The 15,633-nt window shown below is 41.2% G+C and overlaps 1 protein-coding gene across 3 annotated transcripts in view; it reads right to left on the bottom strand.

The window, feature by feature from the left end:
- The window catches only part of PEPD (peptidase D), a 144,744-nt gene that overhangs the window by 110,268 nt on the left and 18,843 nt on the right, over positions 1 to 15,633 (bottom strand). For all 3 annotated transcript variants that reach the window (XM_032121406.1, XM_032121405.1, XM_032121407.1), the window contains 3 exons: positions 10,201 to 10,264; positions 8,140 to 8,187; positions 6,430 to 6,491 (listed from right to left, as the gene is read on the bottom strand). In XM_032121406.1, coding sequence (XP_031977297.1) covers positions 6,430 to 6,491; positions 8,140 to 8,187; positions 10,201 to 10,264 — 174 coding nt within the window. The remainder of the gene's footprint in view (positions 1 to 6,429; positions 6,492 to 8,139; positions 8,188 to 10,200; positions 10,265 to 15,633) is intronic.

Here is a 15,633-nt window from a genome sequence, read left to right as displayed (position 1 = left end):
TTGTGTTACCAGTCCAGATCCACCTGAAACACTTTAATCTGGGCAGCCCAATCCACCTGTCTGTTGCTGATGTCCTTTGGCAGCCCTCCATGAAGGACTTTGACAGCCACGTTCTCTACCCAGGCAGTGATGTCTTGGCACAATTCAGCAGCCCTGATGGGTTTCCCTCTGTGCTGCCAATTGATCTTTTCCCATCAGTCCAGCCACCCCCACAGGGCATTTGCCACCACCCACGAGTCAGTGTAGAGGTAGTATTGGCAATTTCTGTGTTTCAGTGGTATCCAGGCCATCTGGAGGCTTTCAGCTCTGCAACCGGACTTGATCCACCTTGTCCCTCAAGAGCTTTTGCGACTCATCACGTAGGACTCCATACAGCAGCTTTCCATTTTCAGTGTATCTCTATGATACAGCAGTGAAGAGAGGGCATCGCTTTTCCTTTTCTGGTAGCTGATTATGTGGTGGGCCTCCTCAGCACATCCCCTCTCCTCCTCTTATGATGATAATCTGAAATTTTCAGCTTCAGGCCAGTTCGTGGTAACTTTCAAGATCCCTGGGCAATTGGGGTTTCCTATTCAAGCTCGCTGTGTGAGATTACTCCACATGGCATCAGGGCCAGGATGTGTGGAAGGGACTTCTCTGAACATCCAGCCCAGCACTGGCAGTTGGGGTGCCAGAAGGAGCTGTGCTTCAGTGCCAATTAATCAGAAGTAACATCAGCCCTTCTGTCTGAGGACTTGCCCTTTTATCCTTGAAGAATTTCCTGTGGTGGTTGTTCCTCCTCTCCACTCACCTGTGCTCCCAGGGCAGAGGCAGGGTTTCCATCCCACTTCCCCACATCCTCTCTGTGATCATGCAGGTAAAACCACAGGTAACATCATGGTGTGTCCCCTCTCTCTGGCACAGGGGAGCACTTACCAGGGACTGGTCTGTACTGGCAGGGCATGGGACACTTCTTTAAATTTCTTCAAATTGTTGGACATCCTTGCATAGTCTTTCCACAGATGTGATGCAGAACCATGGCAGGTAAGAGGTACTTTTTTCATATAGCTTGCATTTGATAACCAAGTTATCCACTGATTGTTCGTATTTCATGACCTCACTGCCAGTGAGCTGGCACACAGCAATGGCATGCTCTATGGCAACTTCTGCCACATGGCCGTGTACACTGGATGTCATCTGGACTTACAGGGGACTGCTCATTATTTATACAGAGTACCTCCAGCACAGCTAATTCTCTCAGGTGCACCTTGCTCCATGGTGTTCTGCTTGTCTCTCTGCACTATTAGACCATCCTTGAGAGAATACCTTTCCCTCATGCTTGACAGGAGTTGACTCCAGAGGCTGAGTTTCTGTTCTTTTTCTAATCCCCTGGTGAATCCCACATCCTGGGACAGGGATCTCAGCTATTTGGCTTCACTCCTTGATTCCATATCATGAGCCACGATATCCCAGCATTGGAACTGCTGGGTCACCAGGGGCTCTCCCAACTGCAGCTGAAATCTTTCTGCACACCTCCCAGCTCACCTGCGGATAGGGATTGGGTGATTATCTCTGGCCCTGCCTCTTCCTCCTGTTCTGAGAGCCCTGCTTCCTCTTCATCCCTCACTAAGCAAATGGATTGTCTTGGATTTCTTTTTCTGTACAGGTGCAACTGCTCCTGGCACGGGTTGTTCCTCCAGCTCAGCTGCAGTTGCCTGTTGCTCTGCTTTCCTCCTCCTCCCCCTGAGGGTGCTGTCTAGTGATCTGTCTAGTGACCAGCAGGGTCTGATAAATCATAGCCAGAGCCCATCATGTTGCATAACTTTGTGTCTCTCTGGAACGGCCACAGCATTTTTTCCATCACAGATTTTATCACTTTAACAGGGTCCTGTAGCTGTTCAGTGGTGAACTTTCAAGTCTTTGGAGCAGAATAGTCCTTCAAAAGTAGTCCTGTTTTCTTTCTTTAGTGTTCCCACTAGAACCACAGCGCCACTTTCTTCCTCTCCCCCTCCAAGTGGAAGTACAAAAGGCAAAGATCATGGGTTGAGACAAGAATAATTTTCTGGAAACAGCAATGAGATAAGAAAATGAATAGAAACAGCAACAAAATAAGGTATACAAAAGGTATAAGTCAAAGTAGCAAAGAAAAGATTTACATGGACAAGCCCTTGACAATAAACAAAATACCGAATGGGACCATTCTGCCCACCACATTTCTCTGCAGGAAGGAACGCCCTTCTCCAAAGCAAGAGGGAGTTTTCTCCCAGCACTGACATGAGCTGGTACAGAACAACGTCTGGGTCCTGGCCATGCCCCCTCCCAGCCACTGCAAAAAATTAACCCTGTCCTGGCCAGAACCAGGACATTTACCAACAATGCAGCTGAACAAACCAACCACATCCTAAAAGTTACTGGTTAACCTCAACAGTAAGAGCTTTTCACCATCAACAGTATGAGTATACAAATGGTGTTTAATTCTTGTAATTTGTGCACAAACCCCTACAAAAAATTCCCCAACTGTGGCCTCCCAGCAAAGTTTTGATCTCACTAGACAGCAAACAACAAAACAAGTACTACCCTAATGTTAAGAGGATTAGGCAGCACAATCTAATTCTACATTTTACTGCAATTTGGAAACTGACAATACTTAGATGACAAGATATGTGGTCTTGAGGAAGAAAACAAATTGGCATTTGCTACAGTTGCAATCTGTACATATTAATGCTTCCATTTAATCAATGCAGAACTAAGAAATACTACACTTTAAGGCATGTCCAAATTGATTTCATACTCCATTGTCCTTTCACATGCAAGACAAATTCATTAGTTAAAAAAAACCTAGAAATCTAAACCTCCCATATAAAAGCACTGTATAATGAGACCTCTTTTTGTCAGTTTAATGAATACACTGTGTGTCTACAGCAATAAAAATCTAAAACATATCCATACACAATGTTAGAATTTTCTCCTCTTCTTCAACATGGAGAGTCTTTGTCCTAATGAACTGATTTGGCTATGCAATATGAAAAAAGGAATTCACTACCAAACTTTAAACATTAGGTGCATTGCTTAAACTGTCCATCATTTACTTCAATTGACTCTGAGGATGAAAAAAACCCTGCCAATACAGTGAGCAAAGATTTATTCAAGTGTTTTAAAGTATATGGCACATTACTGTTCAACCCTACAGGTTCAAAATCCATTTTCTATATGGTGAGTCATACCCTCTCAAAGCATTTTTACAAGGGCTACATAACTGACATAAATAGATTTTTTAAAATCCTGCACATTTTCCAGCCTGAAAGATGGATCCATGAATTATGAAAAAGACCTGCAAACACAGAACCGGCCTCTATTAGTAAATAGAAATATGTATTTCCAGAAAAGAAAGCACTAGAACTACTTTAGAAATCTGCCTTCTACACTTAAGCCTTCTGGGGCAAGTGAGAAATCCACTTCTGCAGGATTCTGAAGAGCTGCAAACAGAACTGACCTGAGGAGAGTCACCAGGAGCAGCATCAGGAAACAGTCCAGGTCTCCTGTCTCAAGCCCCTGTCCCAGGGCTGATCCCCCACTGACCCCCAGTACCACCCTCTGCTGAGCAGGGCAGCTTTCTGTGTACCCCTGGCCTCCGTTCCCACAGCCTGCAGCAACAGACCAGCTTTTCTTAAGGACAACATCCTTTGCTGTATGAGAGAGCTATCCGTAAACTAATAGAAACCATTAAATAATTCACCAGTATAGGCTCTATACTACCAGGATAGAATCAAGCTTGGCTATTGCTAGCATGACAAAAATAACTTCAGGGTGATCTTCTGGGCACAGAAATAACCCACGACCACAGTAGTCATTTTGTCTCAAATGACTATTTATGACAGTAGAAAAATTAGCCAAATAACTTAGATAATAATGTTCCACAAGAAGTTCAGAAGGTTCAAAAAATAAGGCAGCGAAGCAACATCACTAGGGCAAGAAAAATACAGCTTCTGATAGAAGCAGATGAACAGCCTGCAAAGAGAGTGAGATTCACCTTTTCAGGAAATTAGACATTATTTTCATTATTATCCATCATGAAACACCTCCCACGGCCCCCACCCCCCACTGGGCCAGGTCCACATAGGAGAAAAAAGACATATGGGAGTAGGAGAAACACAAAAGGGTCCTAGCAAGAAAATAGATCTTGGCCAGGTAGCCAGAAAACAAAACAAACAGGAGATCAGGCATAAAATAGAGCATCATGGCCAGGGTAGAGCCCAGCTGAGCCAAGAACTGAGAGAGCCAGCAAGGCACAGTCACAGGCAGGCAGGAGGGAGCACAGTTTGAAGGAACACATTGTTGGGTATAAACTCTGTGAGTGTAATCCTCTGGGAAACAATCAATACATCTGAAATACATCTTTCTATAAAGGAAACATTTGCTACAGGAGAGGTAGACAAGCAGGAAAGCAGGAATGTTGAAATTGGTTTGGGTCTGTAATGATAACAAACATAAAATGGACCGGCTTACACAGAGTGTTACAAAATTCTGAGCAGAGCTTAAAAGGAAGCTCGCCCCGTCCTCCAGACCACCAACTACCCCTGGCACATGGACCAAGCACGAGCTCACCAGAGCCACCACAGCCCGGGAGAAGACACAAACAGAATCAGGGAGATCAAAGGAAGGCACAGTATCTCTCAGAAGAGGGGAGTTGATCCAAAACCAAAACCAATGCATGCTCTTCCATACTGTGAGCTTGAGAGGGGAAGGCACCAACCAGACCCATCAAAGGCAGCAAAATGAATGACCTAGTGCTTAGGGGTGGAGAGGGATGAGCATGTGCCAAGTCTCAAAAGAGAAATATCTCCTAACAGCTGGAAATCCCTGCTAGGAATGGAGAAGCACTCCCTCTGGAGCACGTGGACAACATATTTACCACTGAGAAGCCAATGCTTCAATATCATTAAGTGTTGTAGGAAATGCTCTATTAAAATCTCAAACGAAGTGCTAAATGGAGTGGCTTCCTAGCTTAATGTTGACTAGTGAGCGGGCTACTAATTGAACTCTTTAAACAGAGTTTAGTGAAATTCAGGGTAAAAAAGGGGGTTTTGGTAGTTCAAACTGACTTTTGTACATCATTCCAATACAGAACTGCTGATGAAGTTAATACCTGTTTATATTTCATGTGGAGGTATATCGGATAAAACAGGAGATATTGCTCCACACAGGCAGTGGGGAGTCCACTTGAATGCAGAGAGCATAAGATGACTAACTACTTGGACAAAGCAACAGAACTCACACTGGTTGTAACAGCAGAAAGGACACCAAACACTCATTAAAAGTGACTTGCATGTATTATAGAATACTTCATACTTAAGTCAGTGGGCAGCAAAAGCTGTCTAAATGCCTGGCACCTTGTTCCCAACATCCCCGACAGAATCATTAAGTTCCCATTTAGGATACAGAGGGGAAAACGAAGTAATTATGAAATCAGATTCCAGATCACTTGACACAAAATGTCAAGATCCCAGCAGAAAGCATGCTCAGACTATACAAACGAGCACCCAGACTTGCAGCAAATTCTGTGCATTACCATCTTCACTGTAGAATGAACATGCTGTTGACAGAGGACAATGGAGAAAAATATAGTGGGGTGACTGGAGTCAACGATCATAAAAAAAGGCCTCAACATCTCAGCACAACTGCTTATTTTAACACACTTTTTAATAAGGGGGGTATATTTCTTTTTCGCCATACACTTGAGCTAAAACAGAAAATTATCTCCTTTTAAAGATATCATACAGAACAGATAGTTGTATTTCATTAAAAATTGAGGCCACCATCCTCACATCCCAGAGCAAGCTGTGATGTATTTCTAATTACTGCACTTTCAAAATCTGCACACAGGAAGACATTTTCACCCCACTAGTAGCCAAACTTCATAAAAAGACAGCATTAAGGGACACTAAAAGATCACATCTAGACAGAGGAATGATTATTCCTTTTTTTGTGATTTGTGATTTTATTTTACACCTGTAATGTAACATTTTTTCAGAAGACTGTGCATACCAGAGTCCCTAATATCTAGATTAATAATGTGCAGGGAAATCAGTAAGAGAAAGAGGCTACTCTTAAAGATTAATTTTTCTGCAATCTGAAAATCAAATATTCCAATCCCCAAAGTGGAAATGGATGTATGAGGACGGGTCTATTTGGTTTTAAATAGCTACAGTAAACACAGACCAAGAGATAATTTGGATTAATTTAGATGCAAAAGAGATTTCAGAAAAAAAAAAAACCAACTGTATTTCAAGTCATTAGAAACATGTATCAAAATTTCTATGGAAATAAAATGTTTGGCATCTGATCTGCCATTCAACATTCTGCCACTAAGAAAAAAAGATAATTTAAAATATAAAATGAATTCAACATAACTGTGTAACAATTAATGTACAAAAAAGCCGTGTCACTTACTGGCTGATCCCCTCAAATGAAGCTTCTTTGGAGACATTTCCACTATCAGTATTAACACCACGCTGGGAGGAAAAAGATTAAAAATACTATGACTCTGAGCCAAACACGGGTATTTAAAATTTAAATCATGGGGAGAACTTGATTGCAGTAAGTATTTGGGAAAACTTACACATAAGTTTACCTGAATCACTATAAATAAAAAACCCCCAACTGTTTGTTCAAACACAGTCCAGTATAAGAAATAATCAGTTCCATAGGAGACCAGCACAGAACTCAGGTCAGGATGTGCTGCTTAAGAAAAAGACAAACTTCCATTTCTAATGCCCTTATGTCTTGAGAGGGAGATATGAGACCTATAAAATAACTATACAGGGCAAGAGAATGAAAAATAGGCAAGTTTTCTTCTAAAGTAATTTAGTATTAAAATAAATTATTGTGCCCTGCCCGGCAATGTTACTATTTAAATTTGCTTGCAGCTCCCCTACAGCTTTCCATTCAAGCAAGGAGCATAAGCAAGAGTATTTTGGCTGCCACACAGCAGATGAACACTTCTGACATGAGTCTGGGGAACCCTGCAGAGCAGCATTACAGTTCTGTATCTGGAACGAGACCAGAGGAGGAGAGGACCAGGTTTCCATTCAGCAGCAGACAGAGAAGTGCTCTTCCCTTCTCTGAACACTTCTTCATGGCAGTGGGAGGAATGTGAAAGCACCACAGCACCCTCCTCTCAGCCAAAAATTATGTGAAAATTCCTGATTACAACAGGATACTCCTAGAGTGATAACTACCCAACAACTCCATGTGAAGAAATGCACAGTAAGAAGCACAAGATGGTCAAACATTCCATTTCCCTCATTTCTCTTAAAGAACATGAAGTTAAGCCATAGGGGCATCTTTTAAGTGTATATGTGTGTATACAAATATAAACGAAAGAAAGACTGAAAACTCTTTAGGGCCTCTGTTCTTAGTGGATAAAGAATTCAGATCTGAGGCCATGTAACTTCCTGAAGAGGGACCTTTTTTTGTTAAGATTTCTGCCTGGTCTCTATCATGGGAAAACAAGAAATCCAGGACCTGCCACTGCATTTGCTGTAAGGGAAATCTCAGAGTCAGCAAAGAATTTCTATACAGATTGGAGACAATAAAACAGCTAGTGAGAGTTTACAGAACACCTGTAAAGCAGGGGAGCAGCTGGGAGAGAGGTGATGGGGAAGGAGAAACTCGCAGTCTTCACCTCCATTCGTTCATCCTTCTTCCAAAGAAATAAGCAAGCACCATTCAAAATATTTAGCAGGCATTTGATACTGCCTCGCTCCTCCCACAAGCTGTTCTTACTAAACCACTCTGTGCAGAAAAAATATTCCCTGAATCCTTGTGGGATTCCCACAGAAAAGCCCAAACATGCTCATGACATGACCAGAATAGCATAAAAGGAAAAAGGAGTTTGAAGTCAGGGTAGATAGGGTGGAGGCCATCATAGTCAATGGGCTTGTCATGTTTTACCAGAAAACCAGTACAGCTTTTGGCAGACAGAATGCAGACTGGATGAGGCCAGAGGCTACAAATCTTAAAATCTAGAAGACTAGATTTTTATACATGGGTGACTTCAAATTTGGTGTAATATGGGGAGGAAAAAACAGAGAATGACAGTGCAAAGAAATGCTGCATAAACTGGTATCCTTATTGAAGGAATTTCAGAATATGACTTACCAAAGTGAGAAGTACAGCAGGCTTCTTCAAAGCCAAGACACTGGATATCTAAAAAGAGGTGTTAGATTACTGTTATTTGTCTTTTTTTTCTTCCTCATAACCACATTGATATCAATTTCATCAATATTCACTGTATATAAAGTAAATGAGCTGCAAAGACAAAAATGTTCCTCTGATACCTTTCAGATATTGTAGTATTACTTGAAACATACAACAAGAGACAGTAGAATACAAAATATTGACAGAAATGCAGTGATCAAGTTGATGGTGTCCTTTAAAGACATAAATACCAACCATAACTCATGTCTACTGTCATCATTAGGAAGACACAACATAGGAGCCAAAAAATTGTAATGTCACACAGAAATAAGGAACACCAGGGTACTCTATCCTGCACATATAAAATTTACACTAGTATTGTAACATTACAATGTGTTAAATGCTTAGCAAAGAGTATTTACTGTTACTGTCACTGGGTCACTTCGACTGACTAATCCTTTTATTAGGCTCCTTCAGCCTCCTTCAAACATTCACAAACTAAGAACAAGATCACTGGGCTTGTAGAGTGCTGGGCTTTCAGAGCAGCTGCAGAAGGGTGAGTGCTGAATTACACATATCTTGAGGCAATGAATACATGACGCAGCTTCATGGAGCACAATTCTATCAACTTTAAACCACCTTAATAGCTACTGCTAATATTAACAAAAGAAAGTATATGGCAGTGAAGTTCAAAAATACCAATTCCACCCTTTTTTTCATATCTTAATCTCATGAAGTATCAGGATTACACACACATGTTGGTCATTCATTGACATAAAGCTGTTCTATAAAAAAGGCCCTGGATGTCCTGATGGTGGAAAACCAACTCCTTGGCAAACAAGGCAAAAGTTATAGAAGAGAGCTGAACAGTTACGTTGCAAGCTTCAACAGCTTCTCACTTCAATACATGCAGTCCAGGTCAAAAGCAGCCTTCATTTTTTAATTTATTTACTGGTCCACATAAAGAGCTCTTTTTCTCATCAATGAAGTTTTTAAGCAGTAAAGAAGAAGAGAATAGAACTGCAATAAAGATAACTGTTGCAGAAAGTGACCCAAAACTACTAAAGGTGAATGTGATTTTTAAAGTGTGATTTTTAAAAATAAAACATGTATTTCCACTTGCAATTTTCACCATCTGACAGATGAGCACTGGAGCACCTGAACACTACATGACTCCAACTCACACATGGCAAAAGTCAACCCCTCCACAGCTCCCTCCAGTCCCAGCTTCTGACATACAGATCAAACTTCATTCTGTAGCTGGACTCATTATGAAAATTAAATGAAACCTCCTCACAGCTGATGAGAGCAAAACTTTTGGTCTAGAGAGTCAGTGTTCTACAGGAGCAGAAGAATCAGAGGAGTCTTCTTCAAGCTGCTCTCCATGAAAGTCACACACAGAGCTTGGCAGGAATACTGTCCTCACCTGCTGAGCCTTCCTACCAAAGAAACAATCGCTGGCCAGGTGCACAAGTGTACAAACATCTGCTCCGAAATTAAATCAGAAACCTAACTAAGCAAGGCACACTAGCATCTAGAAATGTGAGTTTCTTATTGCTTATTCAAGTAATAAGATGATTCTACAGAAAACAAGAGTGAGGCAGGCAGCCTTTCCCAACAGCTTTTTGGAGGCATAAAATGAACGAAGGCTCCCAAGACAGAGCTAAGACATGCAACCGCCTTGACAGCAATCTCCTCAAATCTCCAAGGCATGGCAAAAAATTTATTTAGTGATATGTTTCATTTGGATAAAGCCACAAACTAACAGGTCTCATCATGCACAGAACATGTTTATGAGACTGCCTTTGGATTAAGAACTGTGTTCAGATCAAAAGAGAAGCCTTTAAAAAAACTTAAAAGTGCTTTGTAAGATAAAAGGACATTTTCCAGTAACAGGGAAGGAAGAGAAGATCCCAAGTCAGGAGACATCCAGTAAGAAGAGGACTAAAATTATGCAAAGTCATTGCCACTCACTGATTTTGTATTCACAGAAAAAGGTAATCAGAAGCACAGACAACTCACCTCGGTCACATAGTGGACTTCATCCACAGCATATTTGTTCTTGAAGAATTCAGGGGGATGAATCCTTTGGAAAACAACAAAAAGAAACATTTGCGTTTAGCTTTGCTGTTATATTTAATAAGGTCACAGACAAAGAAATAATACTCTTTACTATCACAACAATAGAATCAGATATGAGGAATGTTTTAATAATCTTATCTTTGACTCTATTTCTCAAAATAGGAGATTACACAGAAAGTTGCCACGACTACAAAAATCAGTGTGTTTTAATCCAGTCCATGCTTAGACTGCACGGTCTCCTCTGAACGAAAGTGGTTTTTTCCCATTCTATGCAAGACAGTTTTGTTAAGGACTTTTGCCATGTCATTTATACACAACTTTTCAATTCAACAAACTTTGGAAGTATGTGGAAATAACAAAAGACCAGTCTGCCCTATGTTACATTCAAAGAATGAATAAAACATTCATTTTTTACCCTGGGAACTGCTCTAGCAGACTGAGAGCTATTAAGACACAAGCTCTGCTGCCTCTATTCCTCAGGACACCAGAGATCCACTCCTCTAACCCAACAGAGTGAGCAACTGTAGATACAAAAATGCTGTTAGCGAGGATTTTCTTGCTATTTTCTAAGTCCTTGAGAGACTTTTCTCTCTCACAGAAGAGGTAGCAGGGAATGTAAACAACCAAGCCACCTGCAACCTTGAAAAATCTCGTTTAGGGTATAGTAGAAAAATATTTTGACAATGGATGTTTTAGGATTTTAGCCAATCACCCCCAAGGGGTGGCTGGTCCTTTGTCCAATTAGACTATGAAGAAAAAAGTCTATAAAAGAGTTTGTAAAATAATTAAATAAATCAATCTTGCTGCACAATTCCTGCCTGCTGGATCTTCTCTCCTCCTCCTCCCTATGGCTGCGGGACACGGTGATATACCCTAGGGCCCAGGCCTGCGGTAATAGGCAACTTTACATGTTCATGTCCAAAACTAAATCTCTTCTACTCTTTTCTCCTGATATCCAGCCAGACATTTTTCTAAAGGCAAGAAGAACGTGAAGGATCTGCATGCAGTCTGTCCCTCCAGGGCTCTCCCGCTGGCTTCTGTACCAGTGCCTGTACTGTTGCTCATTCCTTGACCATATGGTAGCAGCCAGTTATTCAGAAGACTTCAGTCTCTGTTTATAATCTCCATCTTCCCAAAACTGAAATAAACACAACCTCTGTAATCCTGAAAATGTTATCTCAAAATAATAATAATTGAAAAAAAAATTTTAGAAAAGAAAAAAAAAAAGGAAAAAAAAAATCACGCAGTTTACATCATTCCACAGAGTGAAGAAAACAGGAGGAAAAAAAACATGGCTGGAAAGTGCTCGAGTCTGGGGGATCCCAGGTATTTTGCTTCCTGAGCAACAGCAGGAGAGCAGGAGGTGCATGCAGGATCAAAGCTCCAACTATGTAAACATTACACAACAAGAGCACAAGACCATCAGGGGAAAGAATAAATGAGGCTGGAGGCCAAAGAGCATTTCTAAGCTTGCAGTGAGGATCAGCAGAAGTGGTGGGACAAACAGCTCAGCACCTTGAGGAGCTGCTCCACACCAAAGGCACGTGCCAGAGCTGCTGGCAGTACCAAGAGGCTGGAGCACTGCCTTATGCCAATTTTTTCAATCTTGTGTGCTCCTTTACCATTTACATTTCTTCATGCTCCAAACAGTACTGGGCTGTGACATGAACCACAACATGAAACTGTTTATGGTGTTCTCAAGTAGTAAATCACAGATTTTAAAAAATTTATTATCTGTGAAAATACTACTCAAAAGTAACACAAAACTATCTCATTACGTGTTCCCTTTTGCAATACTCCTTCTGTAGACTGTTCCTATCAGTGACGGAGATTTCAAAGCAATTATCATTTATCTTTTTTCCCTGGCTTATTTCGCACACAATTTAAAAAACTCCACTATATCCTCTTATCTTTATATACCCTCTATATTACAGTTCCCTCACCTCCAACTTTTGGGTACTCTGTTTCTCCTACAGGTATCTCTTTATTCTTCCTTCATTCCTCACACACTGAAGTATTTTTATAATCCAGAAACATGATGAACAGATTTAGCACCTTCCAGTTCTGTTCTCTTTCACAGTTTTAACCAATTCATCTGGTATCAGAAGAATCCCAACTGTAAAACCAGCTAATGTATGGCCAATGGTAATTTATGGTAACATATGCTCTTTAGAGCAATACATCCAAAGCACCTTTTTATAATTAGCTGCAATGTTTAAATCAAATAACTGTTTAAGGTAAATATTTCATAAAAGTATACCCACAAGTGTGCTGGATTTTATTGACTTCATTTAATGCAATTAAAGTAAGAATAGGTCTCATTTTCCACCACTCCAATAAGAAAACTTCGTTCTTTTCACAAGTTCTTTCTCAACTCCTTTTTTGTTCTTGTTGTTGCTAGTTGCCTCCTACAATTGTGTAGCCTACAGCACACTGCTGCGAATTTAATTCTTGGGTTATGGTTAATATTAATCCGTTCCAGCTTTAATCCCTCCAACATCTCTTTCTATGTACACTATGACTCTTTTGAGGAACAAAAGTAGCTCATCATTCTTTCAAGGCTGAGGAATTTTTCTCTAAGAGAAAGAGAACAGCAGTTTCTCACAATCCTCCATCCTCTCCCTCAGCTGTTAAAATAGGTCATCTTTGAGATATTTTTGACTCCATCACACCTAATGACAAGCTGCCAGGATTCCCAGATGTGTACCTCCCTGCTCATCTTCTCGCTATCTCACTCAAAAGTCGGCAAGACTTTTAGCATGAAGTTGAGAGCCAGACTTCTCAGCTCCTCTCTGAAGCACTCACAGCTCTGCCTCACTTTTTTTATACAGTCATTTAGCACCTCTGACTAGATGGAAAAATAAATTCATATACACTTCCCACAAACTACCATCCCACGAGAGCCATGATGCTCCAGAGATGAAGCTGCCTCTCCCACTGGGAAGATTTCTGCTAAGACCAACTGTGTTGCAGAAGCACAGAGGTGCAAGGAAAAAGTGTACATGAAGTCTATATTAGAGCCAAAAAATTCTATGCTGTCAGATATAGAAAAGCAGTATAGAAAGCAATCAAAGGTCAGGGAGAAAGAGAATCAAAACAAGAAAAGCACGCCAAGGGAGGGAATTCTGCCCCTCTGCCCCACCCAGGTGAGACCCCACCTGCAGAGCTGCCCCAGCCCTGGGGCCAGCACAGGAAGGACCTGGAGCTGCTGCACAGAGCCCAGAGGAGGCAGCAGCATGAGCAGAGGGATGGAGCAGCTCTGCTGGGAGGAAAGGCTGTGAGAGCTGGCATTGCTCGGCCTGCAGAGAAGCTTCGGGGTGACTTAACTGCAGCCTTCCAGTGCCTGAAGGATCAACAAGAAAGATGGAGAAAGTCTATTTACAAGAGCCTGGAGTGACAGGACAAGGGGGAATGGCTTCCAACTGACAGAGGGCAGGGCTAGATGGGATACTGGGAAGAAATTCCTCCCTGTGCGGGTGCTGAGTTCCTGGCACAGGCTGCCCAGAGCAGCTGTGGCTGCCCCATCCCTGGAAGTGTCCAAGGTCAGGCTGGATGGGGCTGTGAGCAACCTGGGACACTGGAAGGTGTCCCTGCCCATGGTGGGGGCTTGGAACTTAATGATCTTGAAGGTCCCTTCCAACCCAGGCCATTCTATCATTCGGTGATCCTCAATGGAACCTCTTCATAGTCTCTCTACTCTCTTCCATTTTTTTCCCCAGTTTAGTGGAGCTCAATGAAAGATAATTATGCACAACATGGTAGTTACTCTAAAAAGTACCAGTGCAGAGTTCCTGAGCAGATACAGGGCTCAGTACCTACTTTTATCCAATTTGAATGCAAAAGATGCGAAAATCTAGCACTGATCACCATTGTCACAGGGTATCTTCCATGAAATGCTCTCTGGCATAATCTAAATCAGAAGTTACATTCAGTTATCATAATTTCAAGTACATCTGACGCTTCCCAGGGATGAGGAGTGCTTCTCTCTACAAATGACTCTCAAGAAGCTAGAGTAACTTAACTGGTTACAACTTTCAGGTTTGGCTTTGTCATTTGTAACAGTGCTATGGGCTGCCAGTTTCAGAATTCTGATTAATCACTGCAGAGACTACATGCAAAAAAAAAACCCACAGCAAGCCATAAATTAATCAGAAGGATAACCCAAGTGGAAGATATGATCCCAGATATTATTGAATCATGTCTCTTTACCTATACAAAAATAAACCCCAACCCTTTTGTGAACAGAAGCAATGACCTAATTTTTACAGGCTTCAGGCAGAGGCTTGGGGTGTGCAAAATTGTTTAGATTCCCTGACAACACAACTTGGAAAAACCCACAGAGAATAATGCACATCAGCCCTAAAAAGGCTCAATATCCTTTCCTTGTTGTTTTATAACTCCAGCCAAGCAAATACCAGTGTTAATTAGAATTGTCAATAGTTAACTTCCAGAATAACAGGAGTCATCATTTTACTTTAAAATGGAAATAAACAACTCCAAACTCCTGGAACATGCCCATGTACGCATGGCCAAGCATCTAGGCAAAAATCTGGCATCTCAGAGTACATGGCCATCAGAAAGAAAATGTAAGAGTCCTGCACTGATGTTAATTTACATGAATATGGTCCTCATTTTTCTGATTTTCAGCCACAAAGGACCCCTTAAACAAGAGACTGTCTGTAGTTCACCACTTACAATTCATCCCAATTTCCGGTGAAAAAGCTTGAGTTATTTTGAGTTAAACATTAAAGCTGTTTACTTTCTGCTGATGTTTCCCATGAAACTCATCTCTCTTCCATGTTTTTCTACCCCATCTAGATCACCTACTTGGTTTCTTACTCTCAGGATTTTCACAGTGACTGGGAAATGCTGAAGATGGCCTAAAGATGTGAAGCTATGTTTTAAGAAGATCTGAATTCTGATAAACTGCCTTATTTTAACAGCTATGGTTTTAATTAGGCACCAAATATTGAAGATTCTCCTTCAATGATAACAAGTGACAGCTTTATTTTAAACAAAATTCTACTGAGGTAGCAATGGGAAAAAATAGGTGGGGGAGCAGCAGCAAAACCTTCACTGTAAAAATACAGTGTGAAACATTAAGTCAAAGAGTAAATTAATACCTTACGATAACACATTTATCAAACACAAAAACCACCAGTAAAAGTGTAAGGGAGCATAGTATTAAAAGCTAGTAATCATAGATCCTAGTCTGTTATTCATCTTAGTGAAAAAATCCAAGTTTAGAATAAACTTTTCCATTTGGTTTAACTAAATTCACAGTGGCACACGATGGCATGTTTAAAAACCACCACGCTTCACCAAATCACACCACCTCAGATTTTCCCAGACTATAGTACTAGGACTGCCTCC

The sequence above is a fragment of the Corvus moneduloides genome, chromosome 12, assembly GCF_009650955.1.
Source record: "Corvus moneduloides isolate bCorMon1 chromosome 12, bCorMon1.pri, whole genome shotgun sequence".
Classification (NCBI taxonomy): domain Eukaryota; kingdom Metazoa; phylum Chordata; class Aves; order Passeriformes; family Corvidae; genus Corvus; species Corvus moneduloides.
Note: the sequence above shows the minus strand (reverse complement) of the source record. Positions and strands in the feature narration are given on the sequence as shown.